The sequence below is a fragment of the Mercenaria mercenaria genome, chromosome 10 (genome assembly GCF_021730395.1).
Source record: "Mercenaria mercenaria strain notata chromosome 10, MADL_Memer_1, whole genome shotgun sequence".
NCBI classification, from domain to species: Eukaryota; Metazoa; Mollusca; class Bivalvia; order Venerida; family Veneridae; genus Mercenaria; species Mercenaria mercenaria.
Genome location: NC_069370.1, coordinates 45,080,005 through 45,097,426, shown reverse-complemented (window position 1 = coordinate 45,097,426; position 17,422 = coordinate 45,080,005). Strand labels below are relative to the sequence as shown.

The 17,422-nt window shown below is 35.4% G+C and overlaps 1 protein-coding gene across 3 annotated transcripts in view; it reads right to left on the bottom strand.

Annotated features, from left to right (window-relative positions):
• Positions 1-12,842: 12,842 nt before the first annotated feature.
• The window catches only part of LOC123544773 (uncharacterized), a 59,093-nt gene continuing 54,513 nt past the window's right edge, over positions 12,843-17,422 (bottom strand). For all 3 annotated transcript variants that reach the window (XM_053552947.1, XM_053552949.1, XM_053552948.1), the window contains one exon: positions 12,843-12,979. In XM_053552947.1, the coding sequence (XP_053408922.1) occupies positions 12,879-12,979 (101 nt within the window). In that variant the 3' untranslated portion in view covers positions 12,843-12,878. The remainder of the gene's footprint in view (positions 12,980-17,422) is intronic.

Below are 17,422 nucleotides of genomic sequence, written 5' to 3'. Positions count from 1 at the left end.
AAGAGAACAATTACGTAAAACTGCCGTTTCAAACATATTCTTCCATATTAAAGAGTAGAAGGTATGACAAGTTAGTTTTTTATTTAAGGCTATAGTCACTGCCTACTTTTGAAACAAGAGCTGTCTCCATAGGATGACACATGCCCCCGATGGCACTTTGAATGAATAGTTATGGCCGATGTTAGAGCTTAGGACCTTTGACCTACGGACCTGGGTCTTGCGCGCGACACGTCGTCTTACTGTGGTACACATTCATGCCCAATAATTTTAAAATCCATGCATGAATGACAAAGATATGGACTGGACACGCCCATCAATGCACTATCATGAAATATGACCTTTGACGTCTAAGTGTGACCTTGACCTTTGAGCTACGGACCTGGGTCTTGCTCGGGACACGTCGTCTTACTGTGGTACACATTAATGCCAAGTTATTTGAAAATCCATCCATGGATGACAAAGGTATGGACCGGACACGAATGCACTATCATGAAAAATGACCTTTAACGTCTAAGTGTGACCTTGACCTTTGAGCTACGGACCTGGGTCTTGCGCGCGACACGTCGTCTTACTGTGGTAAACATTCATGCCAAGTTATTTGAAAATCCATCCATCGATGACAAAGATATGGACCGGACACGAATGCACTATCATGAAAAATGACCTTTAACGTCTAAGTGTGACCTTGACCTATGAGCTACGGACCTGGGTCTTGCGCGCGACACGTCGTCTTACTGTGGTACACATTCATGCCAAGTTATTTGAAAATCCATCCATCGATGACAAAGATATGGACCGGACACGAAAATTGCGGACAGACTGACAGACGGGGGCATAAAAAATATTTGGCCACTGACAATGGTACTTTTATAAATTTATGGTACGTATCATGTTCCAAAATTGGCAAAAATACCCAGTCACAACTCTGAGTAGCTTACTTTGGTCTACATACTCTGCCAGAAAGATGCTTTTGTATGCAGATTTTGCATGTCATTGTATAGGTGACATGTACAAAAACAACTTAGCAAACATATTTGAGCCGTTTAGAAACATAAAAACATTATTTTAGCGATATTGTCTTGTCACAGAAATCTCTATAAACTACGTTACCATTTTGAGCTGAACATTTAAAAATTAATGCGTATATAGATATGTGTTATGATCAGTCTCGAAGACAGTCAAAACATAGAAAAAGTACAATAAGAAATTATTTCGTTCATATGCCTTGATTTTCAAATTTTCAAAGCAATCCCTTAAAATCGGTACCCCGTTAATTTTACATTATTTTGTGAACTACGTTACCATACATAACCGCTATATGCAATAAAAACAAAGGTACGCCTATTTCTCACTAAATACACATTAGTAGACAGTATTATATTAAGCAAAAAAGTGTTACTGTGCATCATGTTTATTAAGTCAGACAGACTTAACCTATTTTTTGTGATCTAAGTTACCGTGAATTATGTTACTATCAAATTAGCAGAATGTCTGATATTTAAACCTAGGATTAATTTATTGGAGAGCAATACACATGGGAACTGACTACACTTCACGATGTTCTGTGTAAACAAGGATGGTGCGTCATATCTGTGATTTCTTCAAATAAAAGTAACACAAACAATCATATTTTAACCAGTCGTCGTTTAGTAACAGATCAGGTAAGTTAACCAAATGATCAATTTTCTACATTTTCTGGTGGTAATATAATGACTTTGCGTTGTGTTACTGCTACATTAAATGCAAACGTAGGTATAATACTTGGAGATCATGCTGGAGATGGTAACGTAGTTCAAATTAATTTATTTGTGATCAGAACTGTTTTATCATACCAGAAAATGGCAATGCATTGTTGTTTTATAGACTTTAACAGACGTAAACATTATGTCACATGTTTAACTTGTATTTTTATCATAAGCAAGGATATAGTTCTTACAAATAAGCATTTTTGTGAACTACACTACCAAATACATGTACTAGTCGGCATTGGCTTCATGTTCTTTTCGTTCCTTGTTATTTTAATTGAGTTACATCTAGTTCACATTTCTTTACGTTAACTGTCACTACTTTTATTTGTAATATTAAGCGTAAAGCAGCACTTAGCGCACAGTTGATAAACACAGTCTCAACTGAAATCCTTACATATTAATCTTGGTTACACGTCTTACTAGTCATATAATGATTTAGTACTAGTCAGCATTAGCTATGCTCCCATACATTCCTGTTTTTATTGTGATCCCTAGTAAATATTTGTTAACTGTGGTGACTATATGTCTATTCTGAATTAATATGGCATGATTTTTTCCATCACATATATTCATATTAAGTGAGTTCATGGATTTCAATATTAATCTTTCTTAAAATACTGTAAAATAAGAATTTTGTGAAAATATAAGATGTATAAAATTACTGTATTGCAATATAAAATCGTGAAGAAAGTATTTGGCTTTAGTTTTGAAACATTATGTAACATAAATTAACGGCAACGTCACAGTTATAGTCTGCAAACTATAGAATAGTGAACTACGTTACCAAACAACATCTGTTTTTGTGTCAATGTGTATTGCAGATTTTGCTTCTTCAAAATTCAATCTTGGATTATTCATAAAGTGAAGTCATAATACTTATAATTAAATGTACTGTCCTGTATTGAAACATTATTTTGCCATCCACAGTTAACTTTGAAATAAGATATGTGTAGAAAATGGTGTAAAACAGAGATATTTTACATTTTAAAATACAAACATCTGACAAAAATATATGTCTGTGGTAAATATGTTCTGTTAAACAGTTTTTTATTGTTTAAGTAAAATGTAAGAAAAAGGAATCGTTTAAATGTTATTCCAGTGGTCATACAGGTATAATGAATGTATCCACTCATTATATAACGTAGTTCACATAGCGAAATTGATATGTATAATGCTGTTTCCAAAAGAATATTTAGCCAGTATTTGCATTTTTTTAATGTTCAAATTGTAGCAGCAAGGATTAATCTGACGAAATTAAACCCTCAGAGCATATTACAATGACAGTTTTTCACGTCTCGTGTAAAGGGAGGGTTCCTTTCGACAGGCGATGTTCTAAATGCGCCAAAAGCAATACGAAGACCTTGATTATGGATGGTGTCCAACATTTGTAAATACAATTTCCTGGCTGAACCATAAACAACACAACCGAAGTCTAGCTTGGATCTAATCAAAGCTCTATAAAGTCTTAACAAAACCTTGCGATCTGCTCCCCAATCAGTATTTGAGATTACCATAAAAAGATTCAATGATTTCAAACATTTGGCTTTCAGGTCTTTTATATGTGGTATAAAAATAATACTAAGAAATTTTGCTTTGTCAACAACGGGTATTTTTTCCATTAAGGAAAAGCTCAGGGTCACAATTATATTTCCGTTATTGATAAAAGTGGACACACTGAGTTTTTGATTGGGAAAATTTAAAACCATTTTTCATGGCCCAAGTTTGAACTTTATTCAAACACTATTGTAGTTGGCGTTCAATCGTACGCATATTTTTAGAACGATAACATATCAGAAATCATCAAAAAATAATGAACCCTGGTAACAAACATTTCACAATATTATTAATTTTGATGCTAAAAAGTGTAACAGATAAAATAGAACCTTGTGGGACTCTCTGTTCTTGTTCAAAAGAGTCAGAAAGGGTAGAACCAACACGTTCTTTAAAATTGCGATCAGATAAAAAATGTGATATAAATGATGAAAGACGACCTTTTAAACCTAAGTCGTTAAGATAATTCATAATACCATATTTCCATGTAGTGTCATAAGCGTTTTCTAAATCGAAAAAGACAATGTTTTTTTTTCAACAAATGCATCACGAATAATATTTTCAAGTCGAACAACATGATCAGTTGTGCTGCGCTGCTTGCGAAAGCGAAAACCGCTTTGAAAGTTAGAAATTAGGCCTTGAGATTCAAGATACCAAACTAGCTTAGAATTGACCATAAGTTCTAGAGTTTTACATAAACAACTAGTAAGGGCAATCGGTCTATAATTATTGGGGTTCGTGCTATCTTTCCCGAGCTTTGGTATTGGGATAACCATAGCTTCTCTCCAGGTATCTTGAAAAATGTCAGTTTTCCATGTAATATTGTAAATTTCAAGGAGGAGGTCTAATGATTCTCGTGGTAAATGTTTTAAAAGTTGATAATGAATTTGGTCTGGACCAGCTGCAGTATTATGACATTTGTCAAGAGTCAAGCAATTCTGTGAGCGGAAAAGGTTTATTATATCTTCATCATTATTTGAATCAAAATTCAAAGGTTCACTTTCTTTAGTCGATTTAATGTTTTGAAACCTTTTATCATAATTTTTGATGAAGAGTTGTTCCAAAAAGTTTCAGCAAGTTTATTGGCAATGTCCTCCTTGGTAGATGCAATAGACTGGTCTGATTTTGTTAGATGGGAAACATTTGAATTTTTTCCTTTTCTACTTATTTTACGAGTCATTTCCCAAACTTTTTTAACCTATGACCTAGAATTAAATTTGGAAACGTATGAATGTTACTATCTTTTTTTTGTTGCTTGTGTTATAGTTCTGTGAGCATTTGCGCGCTCTCAGAATCTTAACTGATTGTAAATTGTCTTTTATGGGCCGTATATTGAATTCTTTAATGGCTGCCCTACGTTTTCGAACAGCGGTCTTACAATCATCATTATACCAATGCTTAATTTTATGTTTACCATCTCTTGAAGTTTTGGGAATGGACTTGTCAGCGATATCGGACAGAATAACAGAAAACCGATCAACAGGATCATAAAAAACAGTGAAATTCTCCAAAGTCAAATCATTTTTACATAACGTTTGAAATTGCTTCCAATCAGCTTTATTAAATTTAAAGTATAAAGGATGGTCTGAAGGCAGATTAGAGGTATTTGAAATAATAATGGGAAAATTGTCACTGCCACGCAAGTCATCAAGTACTTTCCATTCAAAATCAAGAAAAATATTCGGTTGACAAATTTCAAATGAATTGTAGAAAAGTTACCTGTTGCAAGATGAAGATACGTTTTTGATTTATCATTTAATAAACAGAGGGCATTTCTTTCAATGAATATTTCAATAAATTGACCTCTAGTGCTGCTGTCAGAACAGCCCCAAAATTCATGATGACCATTAGAATCCCTCATAAGCAAAAAGGGTTGTGGTTATTGTTGTAAAAGATTGTGAAGATCTTCCAGATTGTGTTTAATTTTGGAGGTATATAAATCCAGCAGGAAGGTATTGGTCGATGCAATGTAACGTTTATTACAGCTGATTGAATATTTGTATTTAGAACAATTTGTCTGTGCGGCCATGCATTATTAATAATATAAGATGTAACACCAGAAGCTCTGTCAGTGTTAGTATTAAGGAAGTTATACACTGAATAGTTTTTGAAAGCTATTTTATCAGTTTTCTTTAAAAATGTTTCACTAAGGCACATAAGTAAAGGATTATATTTTGATAGGAGAAGGAGAATTTCATTATAATTTGTTTTAGGTCCACGGCAATTTTACTGGATAATTTTACTTGCCATTTACATTGTAATATTTGTTTCAAATGGTAAACAAAAATGGACGACTGGAAATTTAATCGATAGATTAGTGCTGCATTGACTCAGGAGGCGGGACCATTTTGATCTTCACCTCCTTTGCTTATGGGATCATTTGATCCCTTTCCAAACCCATCAGTTTTCAAGGCAATTTTTTGTCTGGGTGTTTGACTAACCCCACGTTGATTGGAGTTTGATATAACGTTTTGTCATGACGATGGCGTACTTGGCAACTAGGGAACATTTTGTACAACTGGTGGCAGTGTTGGTTTAGCAACTGCCTTTTGAACTTGTGGTGTCTGCGATGGTTTTGCTGATACTTTCGGCTATTCATTTGGTATGTCTGGGGCAGGTACAGAATCAGTTTGCGTAGACGCGTCAAAAAACGTTGTTGATTTGTTTGTTTTTGATTTTGTGATTGAAAAATATGTTGTTGTGAGAGATGGAGACATGAATTTAGCATTCGCGATTCATCTGGCTTCAGGGAATCCAATGCCCTGTGCGAACTTGACATGGATGACCTTCTTTTTGACCTTCCATGTCTTGCAGTCGCGAGACCTGGCTGAATGTTCCTCGCCGCAATTCACACAGCAAAATGGACTATTACACCTGTCAGGCTCATGAAAGTAACCATTTTGTTTGCATTTATGACAAATGTAATCTCCTTTGCAGTTCGACTCATTGTGACCAAATTTGAAACAGTTGTAGCATTAAAGGGGATTCGGTATGTATTGGGTGACCTTTGTTTGGAGATAGGCTACTCCTATCAAAGACGGAAGAAATGGAATGCCAAAAGTAATTATTATAGTGTTTGTAAAATTTTCTTTTCCATCTCGTTTTATTTTGACTCGTCTAGCTGCAGTAACATGTTGATCAGCAAGTCCTTGCACAGTTTCCGTCTTTGATACCCCAGCATGATCAGGGGAACGAATGACCCCTCTAGAGGAGTTCAGAGTACGATGTGCAATGCACTTGCAAGGATGGCCGAAAAATGATGTTGTACCAAGTAGATTTTGAGCATGTGCCGCTTTATCAACTTCAACGAGCAGATCCCCAGTACGTAGCTTTTTGACAGATTTTGGTACACCAGCTATACTCTCAAGAGTTTTCTCTATTACAAAAAGTGAGATGTTTTTCATCCTAAAGTTTTCGACTGTTGACTGAATGAGAAGAAATCGCGGAAATGGAATGTTTGAATTGAATTTGAAGGTCGGTGAGAATAATTCTCACCTTCCGCGCCGTCGGAGTCTGTTTCGGTATGCGGTCTTTTATTTTTGTTTTGGTTATCCATGTTAAATGATTGGTATTCGTCACTCGCAGCCCCCATCCGCCGCGGAGTCCAACAAGGGAACATGTAAATAGAACGGATATCCAGCTCATACATGTTAGGGATACTGTAGTGATATACTCGACCAGGTATTTTACAATCTTGTTTATATCACCAGCTGTATTGCAGAAAAGCAATCACGGGATTCAAGGGATTGTTACTCTACCAAATTGATTGGCCCTAAGCCACCGCCTTCTTGGAAACTTAGATTGAAGTACATATGAAACTATATTGTTCAATAAATTTGTGTGAACGTAATATGAAGTATGCTGAACACAGTAAAATGTGACAGTAGAGCAGATTAAAGTTAGATTTTGTGTAACGTATTTTGTTTCAAAATTATGTTTGTTAAAATATAAAAATGAAAATATTTAGATGCAGTTTGAAATAAACAATAGAAAATGTAAACGTAAATGTGAGATTTCCTAGGGCTTGGCATGACTAGCCGATTAATCGTATCGGGCCAATACGATCGCCAAAACGTCTACACCCAATTAGAGGCCAAAGATGTGTATTGACACCCACACCAAGAAAAGGGGATACACACATGAAAACAAATATGCATCACCTCCCAGGGCGCTAGGTGGCACCTCAACATCGAGGACCCTCCTCTCCGGCTTACGGGCCGCCACCCACGGCAAACAGGCTGCTCCGTTTTCGGGGGAGTCGTACCTCTCTGCATGAAGATACAGCCGGCACTTTCTATCCCCCCGCCGGCAAGGGGCCCGACTGCGAGGAGAACAGAACAAAATATATTTAATGTCAAGGTTAAGACGCCGATGTCATACATAACTATAGTTGCTCACAATAATATGAAACTGTTTCCTAGCGATAACCAATTAAGATAAAAAAATTTAAAGTTCACATGAAATGATAAATGACTACGATCGTATAATTATTTTTCTGTGATGTTAAGATCTCGATACAATATGTTTAAGTAAAAGAGAAAAGCCGAAAACTGTCCATTATGTGAAAGAATGGACAAATCGAGGCACAACGCGCCGCGATTGTCTATTCTTTCACATAATGGATAGTTTGTGGCTTTTCTCTGACTTCAAGAGGCACTACAAAATAACTATATTCTTTTGTGTTTCCAAGACGGTAATTATTAATGCTTTGCATGAAGAAAATGAGAAATACATTGTAACAAGTATCTAGTTACAAATTGACAGTGACATATTATATAAGGCCAAGGCAATTTGTTTACTGTCATAACATTTTATTGAATTAATGCAGCAATATGTACATAAGTTAGTGTATTTAGTTAAATTTTAATAACATTTTGTTTCTACAGAGTAAGACAGTTATTCATCTATATTCTTAAAAGTATGCTGATTGACTGAATAAGTACGCACATAAAGTTGTCAAAACACATTTATTCAGGAAGGGCCTAAATGTCAACCTCAAAACTTGTAGTATACCTGTATTTTACCTGTATTATTAGAATGATTTTTATGAAGTTTCAGTGAGCGAATAAAGTAGGTCACTAGGTCGTGGTGGGTCTTTATAACACGGTCCTCAAGAAAAAATCAGGATTGTCGTGATATTATATAATGTCTCTTATATTGCTGCCTTTGAGGCAAAGACAATTCATTGATTTGTGTCTCTGTGCTAAGTAAAATTACCAAGTCAAATGCAGTTTAAATTAGATTGTATATAAATATTTATTGCAGTTAAAAGTTTTTTAAATACTAATGATATTCAGTGCTGATTCTTAGGAAAGTTTAGAACATATCTCGTTTTGTCATATTTATGAATAATTTGAAGTACCTTTACAATTCGTAAAATTTGACTTGGCCTCATGATGTATGTATTAATAATTTTCCATGCTTTGTTCGTGCTGAGTTTGCAGTTTTATATAAATCAAGTAATTTAATAAATGACAACACCCTATAAACGACTGTACTCCCACTCTTCCTCTTGCGAGTGATCAAAACAATAAACAGACACCCGGAAAGTAAGAATTATGTCTCCCAGCACACAGTGGTGTGGGAGACATACTGATTTACTCCAGTCTGTCTGTCTGTGTGTCTGTGTGTGTGTCTGTCACAAAGCTTGTCCGCACTCTAAGTCGAACATTTCTCATCCGATTTTCACCAAACTTAAACAAAATGTGTTTGACCATAACACCTCAGCCAAGTTTGATAACTAGCTAAATCGGCCAAGACACTTCGGAATTATGGCCCTTGACAATAATTTATGAATCACCTAGATACATAAAAATGCTGAAGTCTTCATTCTCAAACATGCACCAAAAACCATTCATCTTGTCCGCACGCTAAGTCAAATATTTCTCATCCGATCTTCACCAAACTTGAACAAAATGTGTTTGACCATAAGACCTCAGCCAAGTTCGATAACTAGCTAAATCGGCCAAGACACTTCGGAATTATGGCCCTTGACAATAATTTATGAATCACCTAGATGCATAAAAATGCTGAAGTCTTCATTCTCAAACATGCACCAAAAACCATCATCTTGTCTGCACTCTAAGTCAAACATTTCGTATCCGATCTTCACCAAACTCGAACAAAATGTGTTTGCAAATAAGACAATTGGCCAAGTTCGATAACTAGCCAAATCGGTTAAGACACTTCGGAATTATGGCCCTTGACAATAACTAATGAATCATCTAGACTCATAAAAATGCTGAAGTCTTCATTCTCAATCATGCACCAAAAACCATTCATCTTGTCCGCACTCCAAGTCAAACATTTTTTATCCGATCTTCACCAAACTTAAACAAAATGTGTATGACCATAATTCCTCTCCCAGGTTCGATAACTAGCAAAATTGGCGTAGGCACTTCAGAATTATGGCCCTTGAATTACTGAAAATCAGCCATTTTACTCTTCAAAGGTATATTTGTTGTGACTAAACAGTATAAAAACATTGACTTAGTGTTTAGATGATTAGGCAGTTGTGGGAGACATGCGTTTTTCTCAAAAGTAGCTCTAGTTCTTCTTGAAATTAATTATTTTGTTTGACACTGTATGTGTATGTAAGTTTAACGATAAGTCTAAGTATATGATAGATGACATTGACAGGTAATGTTTACAAACAGCTGCCAATTGTTGACTGATCACACTCATTGCATGAAAGTTCACTAGACCAAGTCACGAAACAGATGAATAACACGTCAAATTGATTTGTAATCCAATAATCCATGATGTTTTCTGAAATAAGAATGCATAAATATATGTAAATTAGATGTTTTAAATCTGTTGCGTTTTTGAATGAAATATATTTTTATCTAGTCAATGAAAAAACATTCACTGTATGCCGACTTGCCAATTTTGATATTTGATCTGAACGCGTATTTGCGAGTGAAACTGTATTTCATCTTGCGAGTAAAGTAGGCGATATATGTCCTGTAAAGATGTAACTGAAATAAAAATGCATGTAAAATTGTCTCTTTTGATCAGTCGTCATGTAAATAATGTCATTTAATGTCGGACTCCTCGTTCTATGCTTGTACTAATCAATTGGGGATAGAGGGTCTGTGACTCTCTATCCTACTTAATCATATAATGAATTGAATCCATCAGCATCGTTGCATGCAAGTATTCAGTATTGGTTTTAAACACATATACTATCATAAAATACAGCATTAGAACCTGAAAATTTACACAGGGTCTCTACTATTCCATGCAAGAAATTAACCGTCGATTCCCTATGGAAATCACGCGAAGAAATGTTACCTGACGATTTCAAAATATCGATGAGATGAGACAGGAGGGGACCTCCGTCTGCCCGTCCGTCTGCCAACAAAAAGATCCTCTGATTTTTTAAAAACTATTGCACCCACAAGTATCCTGCGAATGGACGGATAAATAGAAAACGATAAAGAAAACATTATCGGAAAAGTCGATTAAGTTCTTATTAGTAATTCAGGGTTTACTTCATTGTAAATCAGTCAACATGTTACCGTTACAAATACCGTTCGCGAGTAGTACAGCCGTTATGTTTACTACCTATGAAGATTTAATCATTATTTCTATTTGAAATAATTTAATACATTTGATAGTGATAACGCCTGCACACGCCGGGAATCTGTCTTTGCGGATTTAGTCGTTTTCACTGCTAAGTCTTTCTCAATCCACTTCCGTTTCTTAAAACATTGGGTGAGTTGTACCTCGTCCTTTGTTTCGATTTCATCAAGATCATCAAGGAAAACTTTCTGACCAAGATTCATGGAGATACAATCATAAATGTGGCCTCTAGAGTGTTAATAAAATTTTCCTTTGATGTCAAAACAGGTGACCTGGTTTTTGACCCCACTTGACCAAGGTTTGATCTTTGCCTAAAGATCATCAAGATTAACATTCTGACCAAGTTCCATAGAGATATTGCCATAATTATGGCCACTAGAGAGTTAACAGGTTTTTCCTTTGATCTTATCTGATGACCTAGTTTTTGACCCCAGTTGACCCAGATTTCAAAAGTCACCTATAGATTATCAAGATTAATATTCTGACAAAGTTTCGTTACGATATGGTCATAGATTCGACCTAAATATCATCAAAAGTGACATTCTAAAAAAAGTTCCATTAATAAATAGTCACAAATGTGGCCTCTAGACTGTTAACTAGCTTTTTCTTTGATTTGACCTTGTGACCTAGTTTTCCAACCCAGATGACCCAATTTCGAACTCGTCCAAGATTCTACTGAGGGTAACATTCTGACTAATTTCCATTAAGATTAGGCCAAATTGTGATCTCTATACTGTTTACAACCTTTTCCTTTGATTTGTCCTGGTGACTTAGTTTTTTAGCCCAGATGACCCAATATCGAACTCGTCCAGGATTCTATTGAGGGTAACATTCTGACCAAGTTTCATTACAATTGGACCAAAAGTGTGACCTCTACAGTGCGAACAGTCAAATTGTTGATGCCAGGCGACGACGACGGACACAGGGTGATAACAAAGCTCACCTTGAGCACTTCTTGCTCAGGTGAGCAAATTAACCCTCCTTTTCCCTCTGATGGCACTTCAGCTTGTAAAATGGGGACTTATTTCATTCGCAGAATGTATTTCAGTAAAATAAGACAAGTTCCATGTTGTTAAATTGCATTTGTTTATGACAAATACAAAGACAGAACTAAAATAGAGCTGTTTACTGTGCGACGCTGTCAAGAAAGCAATCCACAAAGGATTAGTGGATTCAATCTGGCGCCGTTTCACTAAAATCACCCCATTTACTGTTCATATTTTCACACCTTATTACTGTAGTTGCGATGATATATCGGTTTCAATGGGTTGAAACTCTAGAAAATATAGTCTTGTGTGCGACACATCATCTCATTGTGGTCTCATGATGGTGAACATTTGTGCCAAGTAATTTCAGAATCCCTTAAAACATAAAGAAGTTATGGCACGGACACGAAAAACAGACCCTGTTTCACCTTTAAGTGTCACTTTAAATGAAAATGAAACTAATAAGACAAACATTAACCACATATTGCCGATGTTTGTGTGTAAACTTTGACAGAGGTAGGTGTAATAGTATTGAAGTAATTGCACGACCAAATTTATGAGGACACATATACAAACAGACCTAACAGACAGACCGCATGTTGACTCCTATATACCACACTCCTTCAAACTTTGTTTGCGGATTAAAATTATGAAAAAATGCTACAGGAGCGTAGGAAACGCCGATATGTTATAAATAAATCACTCACGAACAGGCATACAGTCTTTTTACGAAACTCGCAAGCACTTGTACAGTACTTGAGCAAGCATGCATACAGTCAGGAAATAACACAGAATCTTCTTTCATTGACGGTTATAATCAAATTGGAGAATTTATCAATGATTTTATTTCGTTTTACCAAACTAGTATTGCTTCTTTATCCAGAAAACAGTGGAATTTACATGTAATCAAACTAACACATTAAATACAGAAACTAATCATGTTCAGCTTCCGATAAAATATAAATATACATACCTTCAAAGCAAATCAGTCACTTTAAATTGCTGTTTTTCAACTTTTAGCTGTCAGTTCATTGTTTTGATCACTCGCAAGAGGAAGAGGGGTAGTACAGTCGTTTGTAGGGTGTGATGACGGGTCCAGGTGTAGACATTCTGAAATGTATGTATATGTATTTTATATCGTTATTAGAAAACAATCGTTCTTATCTCGTAACTACGAGATATTCTATCAATATTTTTAAAAGAAAATTGCCCGTATCACATGAGATCTTTACTCGTTATGACTCATATCTCGTTTTTACGAGAAAATATTTCGTTATTACAATAAATAATGTCGTTGTTGCAAGACAATTGTATTCTAGTTCAATTAAGATCATTACGGCAAAATTTTCTGGTAATACCGAAACGTGCAGTAAAACCTTAAAGAACTTGACGTTTTTTGTTTGTTTTTTGTCTTTGTAGTAGAAAGGTAAAATTGCACATATCTTGGTTTGACTGCAACAAATGTCCGTTATGGCACAAATGTAACCATTTTTACACGAACACTGCAGCATTTGAACAAGAGCTATCACTAATGGTGACAAATGCCCCCGCAGCGCCTTGACATTTGAACTGGTGACCTTGACTTTTGACATGGTGACTTCAAAGTCAATAGGAGTCGTGTACTTAATAAGTACTATTAGCATGTGAAGTTTGAAGGTCCTGGGTGAAGTGGTTCGCGAGTAAACTGCCTTCATGCAAAAACATAACATTGGCCCCTGTGACATTGACCTTTGACCTCGTGACCCTAAAGTCAGTAGGGGTCGTGTACTCAATAAGTACTATCAGCATGTGAGTTTGAAGGTCCTGGGTGCAGTGGTTCGCGAGTAAAATGCCTTCATGCAAAAAGTTAACGTTGGCCCCTGTGACCTTGACCTTTGACCTGGTTACTCCAAAGTCAGGAGGGGTCGTGTACTGAATAAGTACTATCAGCATTTGAAGTTTGAAGGTCCTGGGTGCAGTGGTTCGCGGGTAAAGTGTCTTCATGCAAAAAATTAACGTTGTGACTAACGAACGAACGGACGGACAGTTGAAAATTTATATGCCTTCCTTCAGGGGCATAAAAAGAATTTCCCAAAGGAAAATTATGTGTTTTAGCTCGTCTATTCAAAGAATAGGTGGAGCTATTGGACTCTGGTTAGTTTAATTCTGTCCATTATTTTCTCTTTTAGGGCACAGCCGTTATTTTATCTGGGGACCATATGCCGCTTTTCATGGAATTGCACTCTGTGCATCATTGAAGGTTCCATGTGCACCGTCGTATGAATACATCTGCGGATGTCTCTAAATTATATTTTGGTATTTGTAACATGTGTAAATGTTGAGCTCTGTTCAACCCGGGGCTTAAGGGCGTGGACGGTAGCTTGCACTTCCACTACCGTCCATGAACAGGCTCAATCAAACCGAGCCTGCAACATTTTCGTTTATGTTGTGTAAGGCGACCTGTGGTTTTCCACTTTTTTATTTCATCCATGCGTTTGCGTCCGCGTCCGCGTCCCGATTTGGTTATTTTTTTGTATATAAACCGGTATCTCAGTAACCATTTGTGGGAATTACTTGTGGGAATGGATTGAAACTTCACACACTTATTAATTGTGGTAAATTTACTTACACTGCACAGGTTCCATAACTCTATTTTGTATAATTGTTTATTAAGGTTTTATCGTTTTATATGTAAGCTGGTATTTCAGTACTTGCTAATGAAAATGGATTGAAACGTCACCATCTTGTTCATTTTGATGATCTGACATGCAGTGCTCAGGTTCCATAACTCTACTTTGCATTTTTACAAAATCATGCCATTTTTTCGAATATTAAGCAGTTGTTGGTTAAATATTTGTATGAGCTGGTATAGTCGAGCGACAGCTCTTGTTTTTACATAACGTTGCCTATTTCCGTCTATTTTGACTGAAAATGCCATACCATGTGTACATCTGCGATACTTTTCTATTGCGCTTTATGAGTACACAAAGAGGACTTCACTACTTTCTAACGGTTGAAGATTTAAACTAACATTCTGTAATTGCTTTTGGCACATTGTTTCATTATCATTTGACTGATAATTTGTGGGACGATTTAGGTTAAAGTCATACGTTCCTCTTCAGGGCTTTTTTTTATTGCAGTTACAAGTTCTGTTAAACGTTGCAGTTTATATTTCGAAACTTTCATAGCTATATAGGTTGATGTAATCACACCTCTCAACGTACAAGGTTGTTACTACACCTGTCTATTATTAACCTGTACCTGTCCATTCTTAAAGTATTTATTATCTTAAGAATGGACAGTTACAGGTTAATAATGGACAGGTATAGTAAAATAATCGTGTGTATAGAACGGTATCGGTACAATAACCTATATAATGGACAAAATTAACGAAGGATTACATCACAACCGTGTTTTAACTTAAGATTGTGGAACTGTTAAAATAATGTAATTAACACTAAAACGGTATCTAGTTCACTATTGTCTTCACGCACATTTAAATTACATCTTTCACTGGAAATACATATATCAATATCAACAGTTTTTCTATAACTGAGCTTTAAAAAGTTCCAAACTAAACTGGATAGTCCTATAACAATACATAGACAGATTCATACTGAATAATTTCCATGAATAACAAAATTAATACACACTGTCACCGTTCATTTGAAACGTTAAACACTTCAAAATAAAATATGCGTCGAGAAATCCGTGCAGAACTACGCGCTATTATCTGAGTCTACATGTCTTTTTGACAACGCCAAGCACGTGATCGCGATCGGCCAATTTGCTCTGAACAAATTTATATATTTTATGCTATTATAGACAAATTCGGTCATTTCTGTAAAATTACTACATAAATATGGTACGCTTTATATAAAGTATATAAAATATGTTAACTATTTGCGTTGTTAAATAGGCTCAGGTCTATAACTCTCTTTTGCGGAAAATATATTAGCAATAATTGTGTATATGTTAGAAGAGTTTCAAATAATACATGTTTACTATCTTGCATAACTTCGAATATGACCACGCAGATAATGAGGTCACTGAAAGGAAATTTACACTAGTGTTTCCACTGATGTGATAATTATTCTATTATTCTTATCACTATAAACGAATGCCATAGTCTCAGCCTATTCTTTTATTAGTACTTATCCTCGCAGAAACATAATATTTCCGTATTTCGGGTCTGAACGGTAGATATTCGGATCTGGCAGTATGTTAACTAATGATAATGTTACCGTCTGTGTGATTACACAGTCCATAAAAGCTACCACAATTACTAAATAATGGGATAAGTAATGTTATTTCACGTTTATCTGAACGTTGCGTAACCTGTCAATTCTTCAAAAACAATTTGAAACGGTGACGTCGAGAAAACGTAAATTTGTTGACCTAGTATCAACGCATAAAAGCTTATTACATAAAAACGACACCGCAGAACTTTCTAAATTACGACTGTTATTCAGATAAAATACTAATGTAAAACATATTCAGTTTTAATAAAAAAAATTACGAATGGATATTTTTTTAATGCTGAGCGAAGTTATATTTTGTGGAAATTTTAAGTAAAAAGAAAACTCGTATTTTGGCTCTTAAATCATCATTAAATAAAAATCTATTATAGTTAATTGTAAATGTGTAAATAAAGACTAGCGGCACTTTGGCTACCTACCCTATTTGTTTAGCATGTTACCAGAAACAAACTTGTTTTGCCTAACCTTAAGTGCCATATCTTCACATTCACGTCATTTTTTTCAGCGTCGAAAAATGTTATTGTAGTGATGCTTAAAAAGTTCTTATAGCCACAAAACGACACGGTAAAACTTTCTGTTTTTTACTATATATTTTCAGGACGTATTAGTGTAAAACATATTCAATTTTGGTAAAAAAAATTACGGATGGATTTTTTTATAATGCTGAGCGAAGCTATTTTTTGTGGAAAATTTAAGTAAATAGAAAACTCGTTTTTTTTGGCCCTCATTTTATTACGCGAAAACGTAGAGCAATTCCGATTAAACAATCGTCTGGAGGTTCATGTCAGCTTTCATTTCATGTATAATTTGTGGGTTTACGTTAAAAAATATTGCCGGTACAATAATTTCAAGGCAGATTTTGTCCCCGTATATCTGACGTCAAAAATGCGCGAAGTGGTCATGTTTGCGACGTCATGGAAACGTCACTGATGCATTAAACGTAAAAATATATACAGATCTAAATCAGAAATATCTTCCAGTTTATGTTGGTACCAGTCAATAACGTGGGCTCTGAAAAAAAGTTATAGTGTGGTTCCTCCTTAAAACCAGCTTGAAAATTTGCGGATCACTTTAATCGTGGGCAACTATCTCAAAAAGAAGCAAACGGATCTATACATTTTATTTCGATATATAATACATAATGTAGACCATGTGTTTATTTACGAGTGTCAGAAGTGTCATTAAAATCTGCATTGTAGAAAAACTTCTATTCGTGAAAATGTCATGAAAATTGAGATTTTCCCATAGACTCCCATTTTGAAAACTTGCGTGATGTCCTAAATTTTCAAATCGGTCTAGCAAAAAATCAGAAACG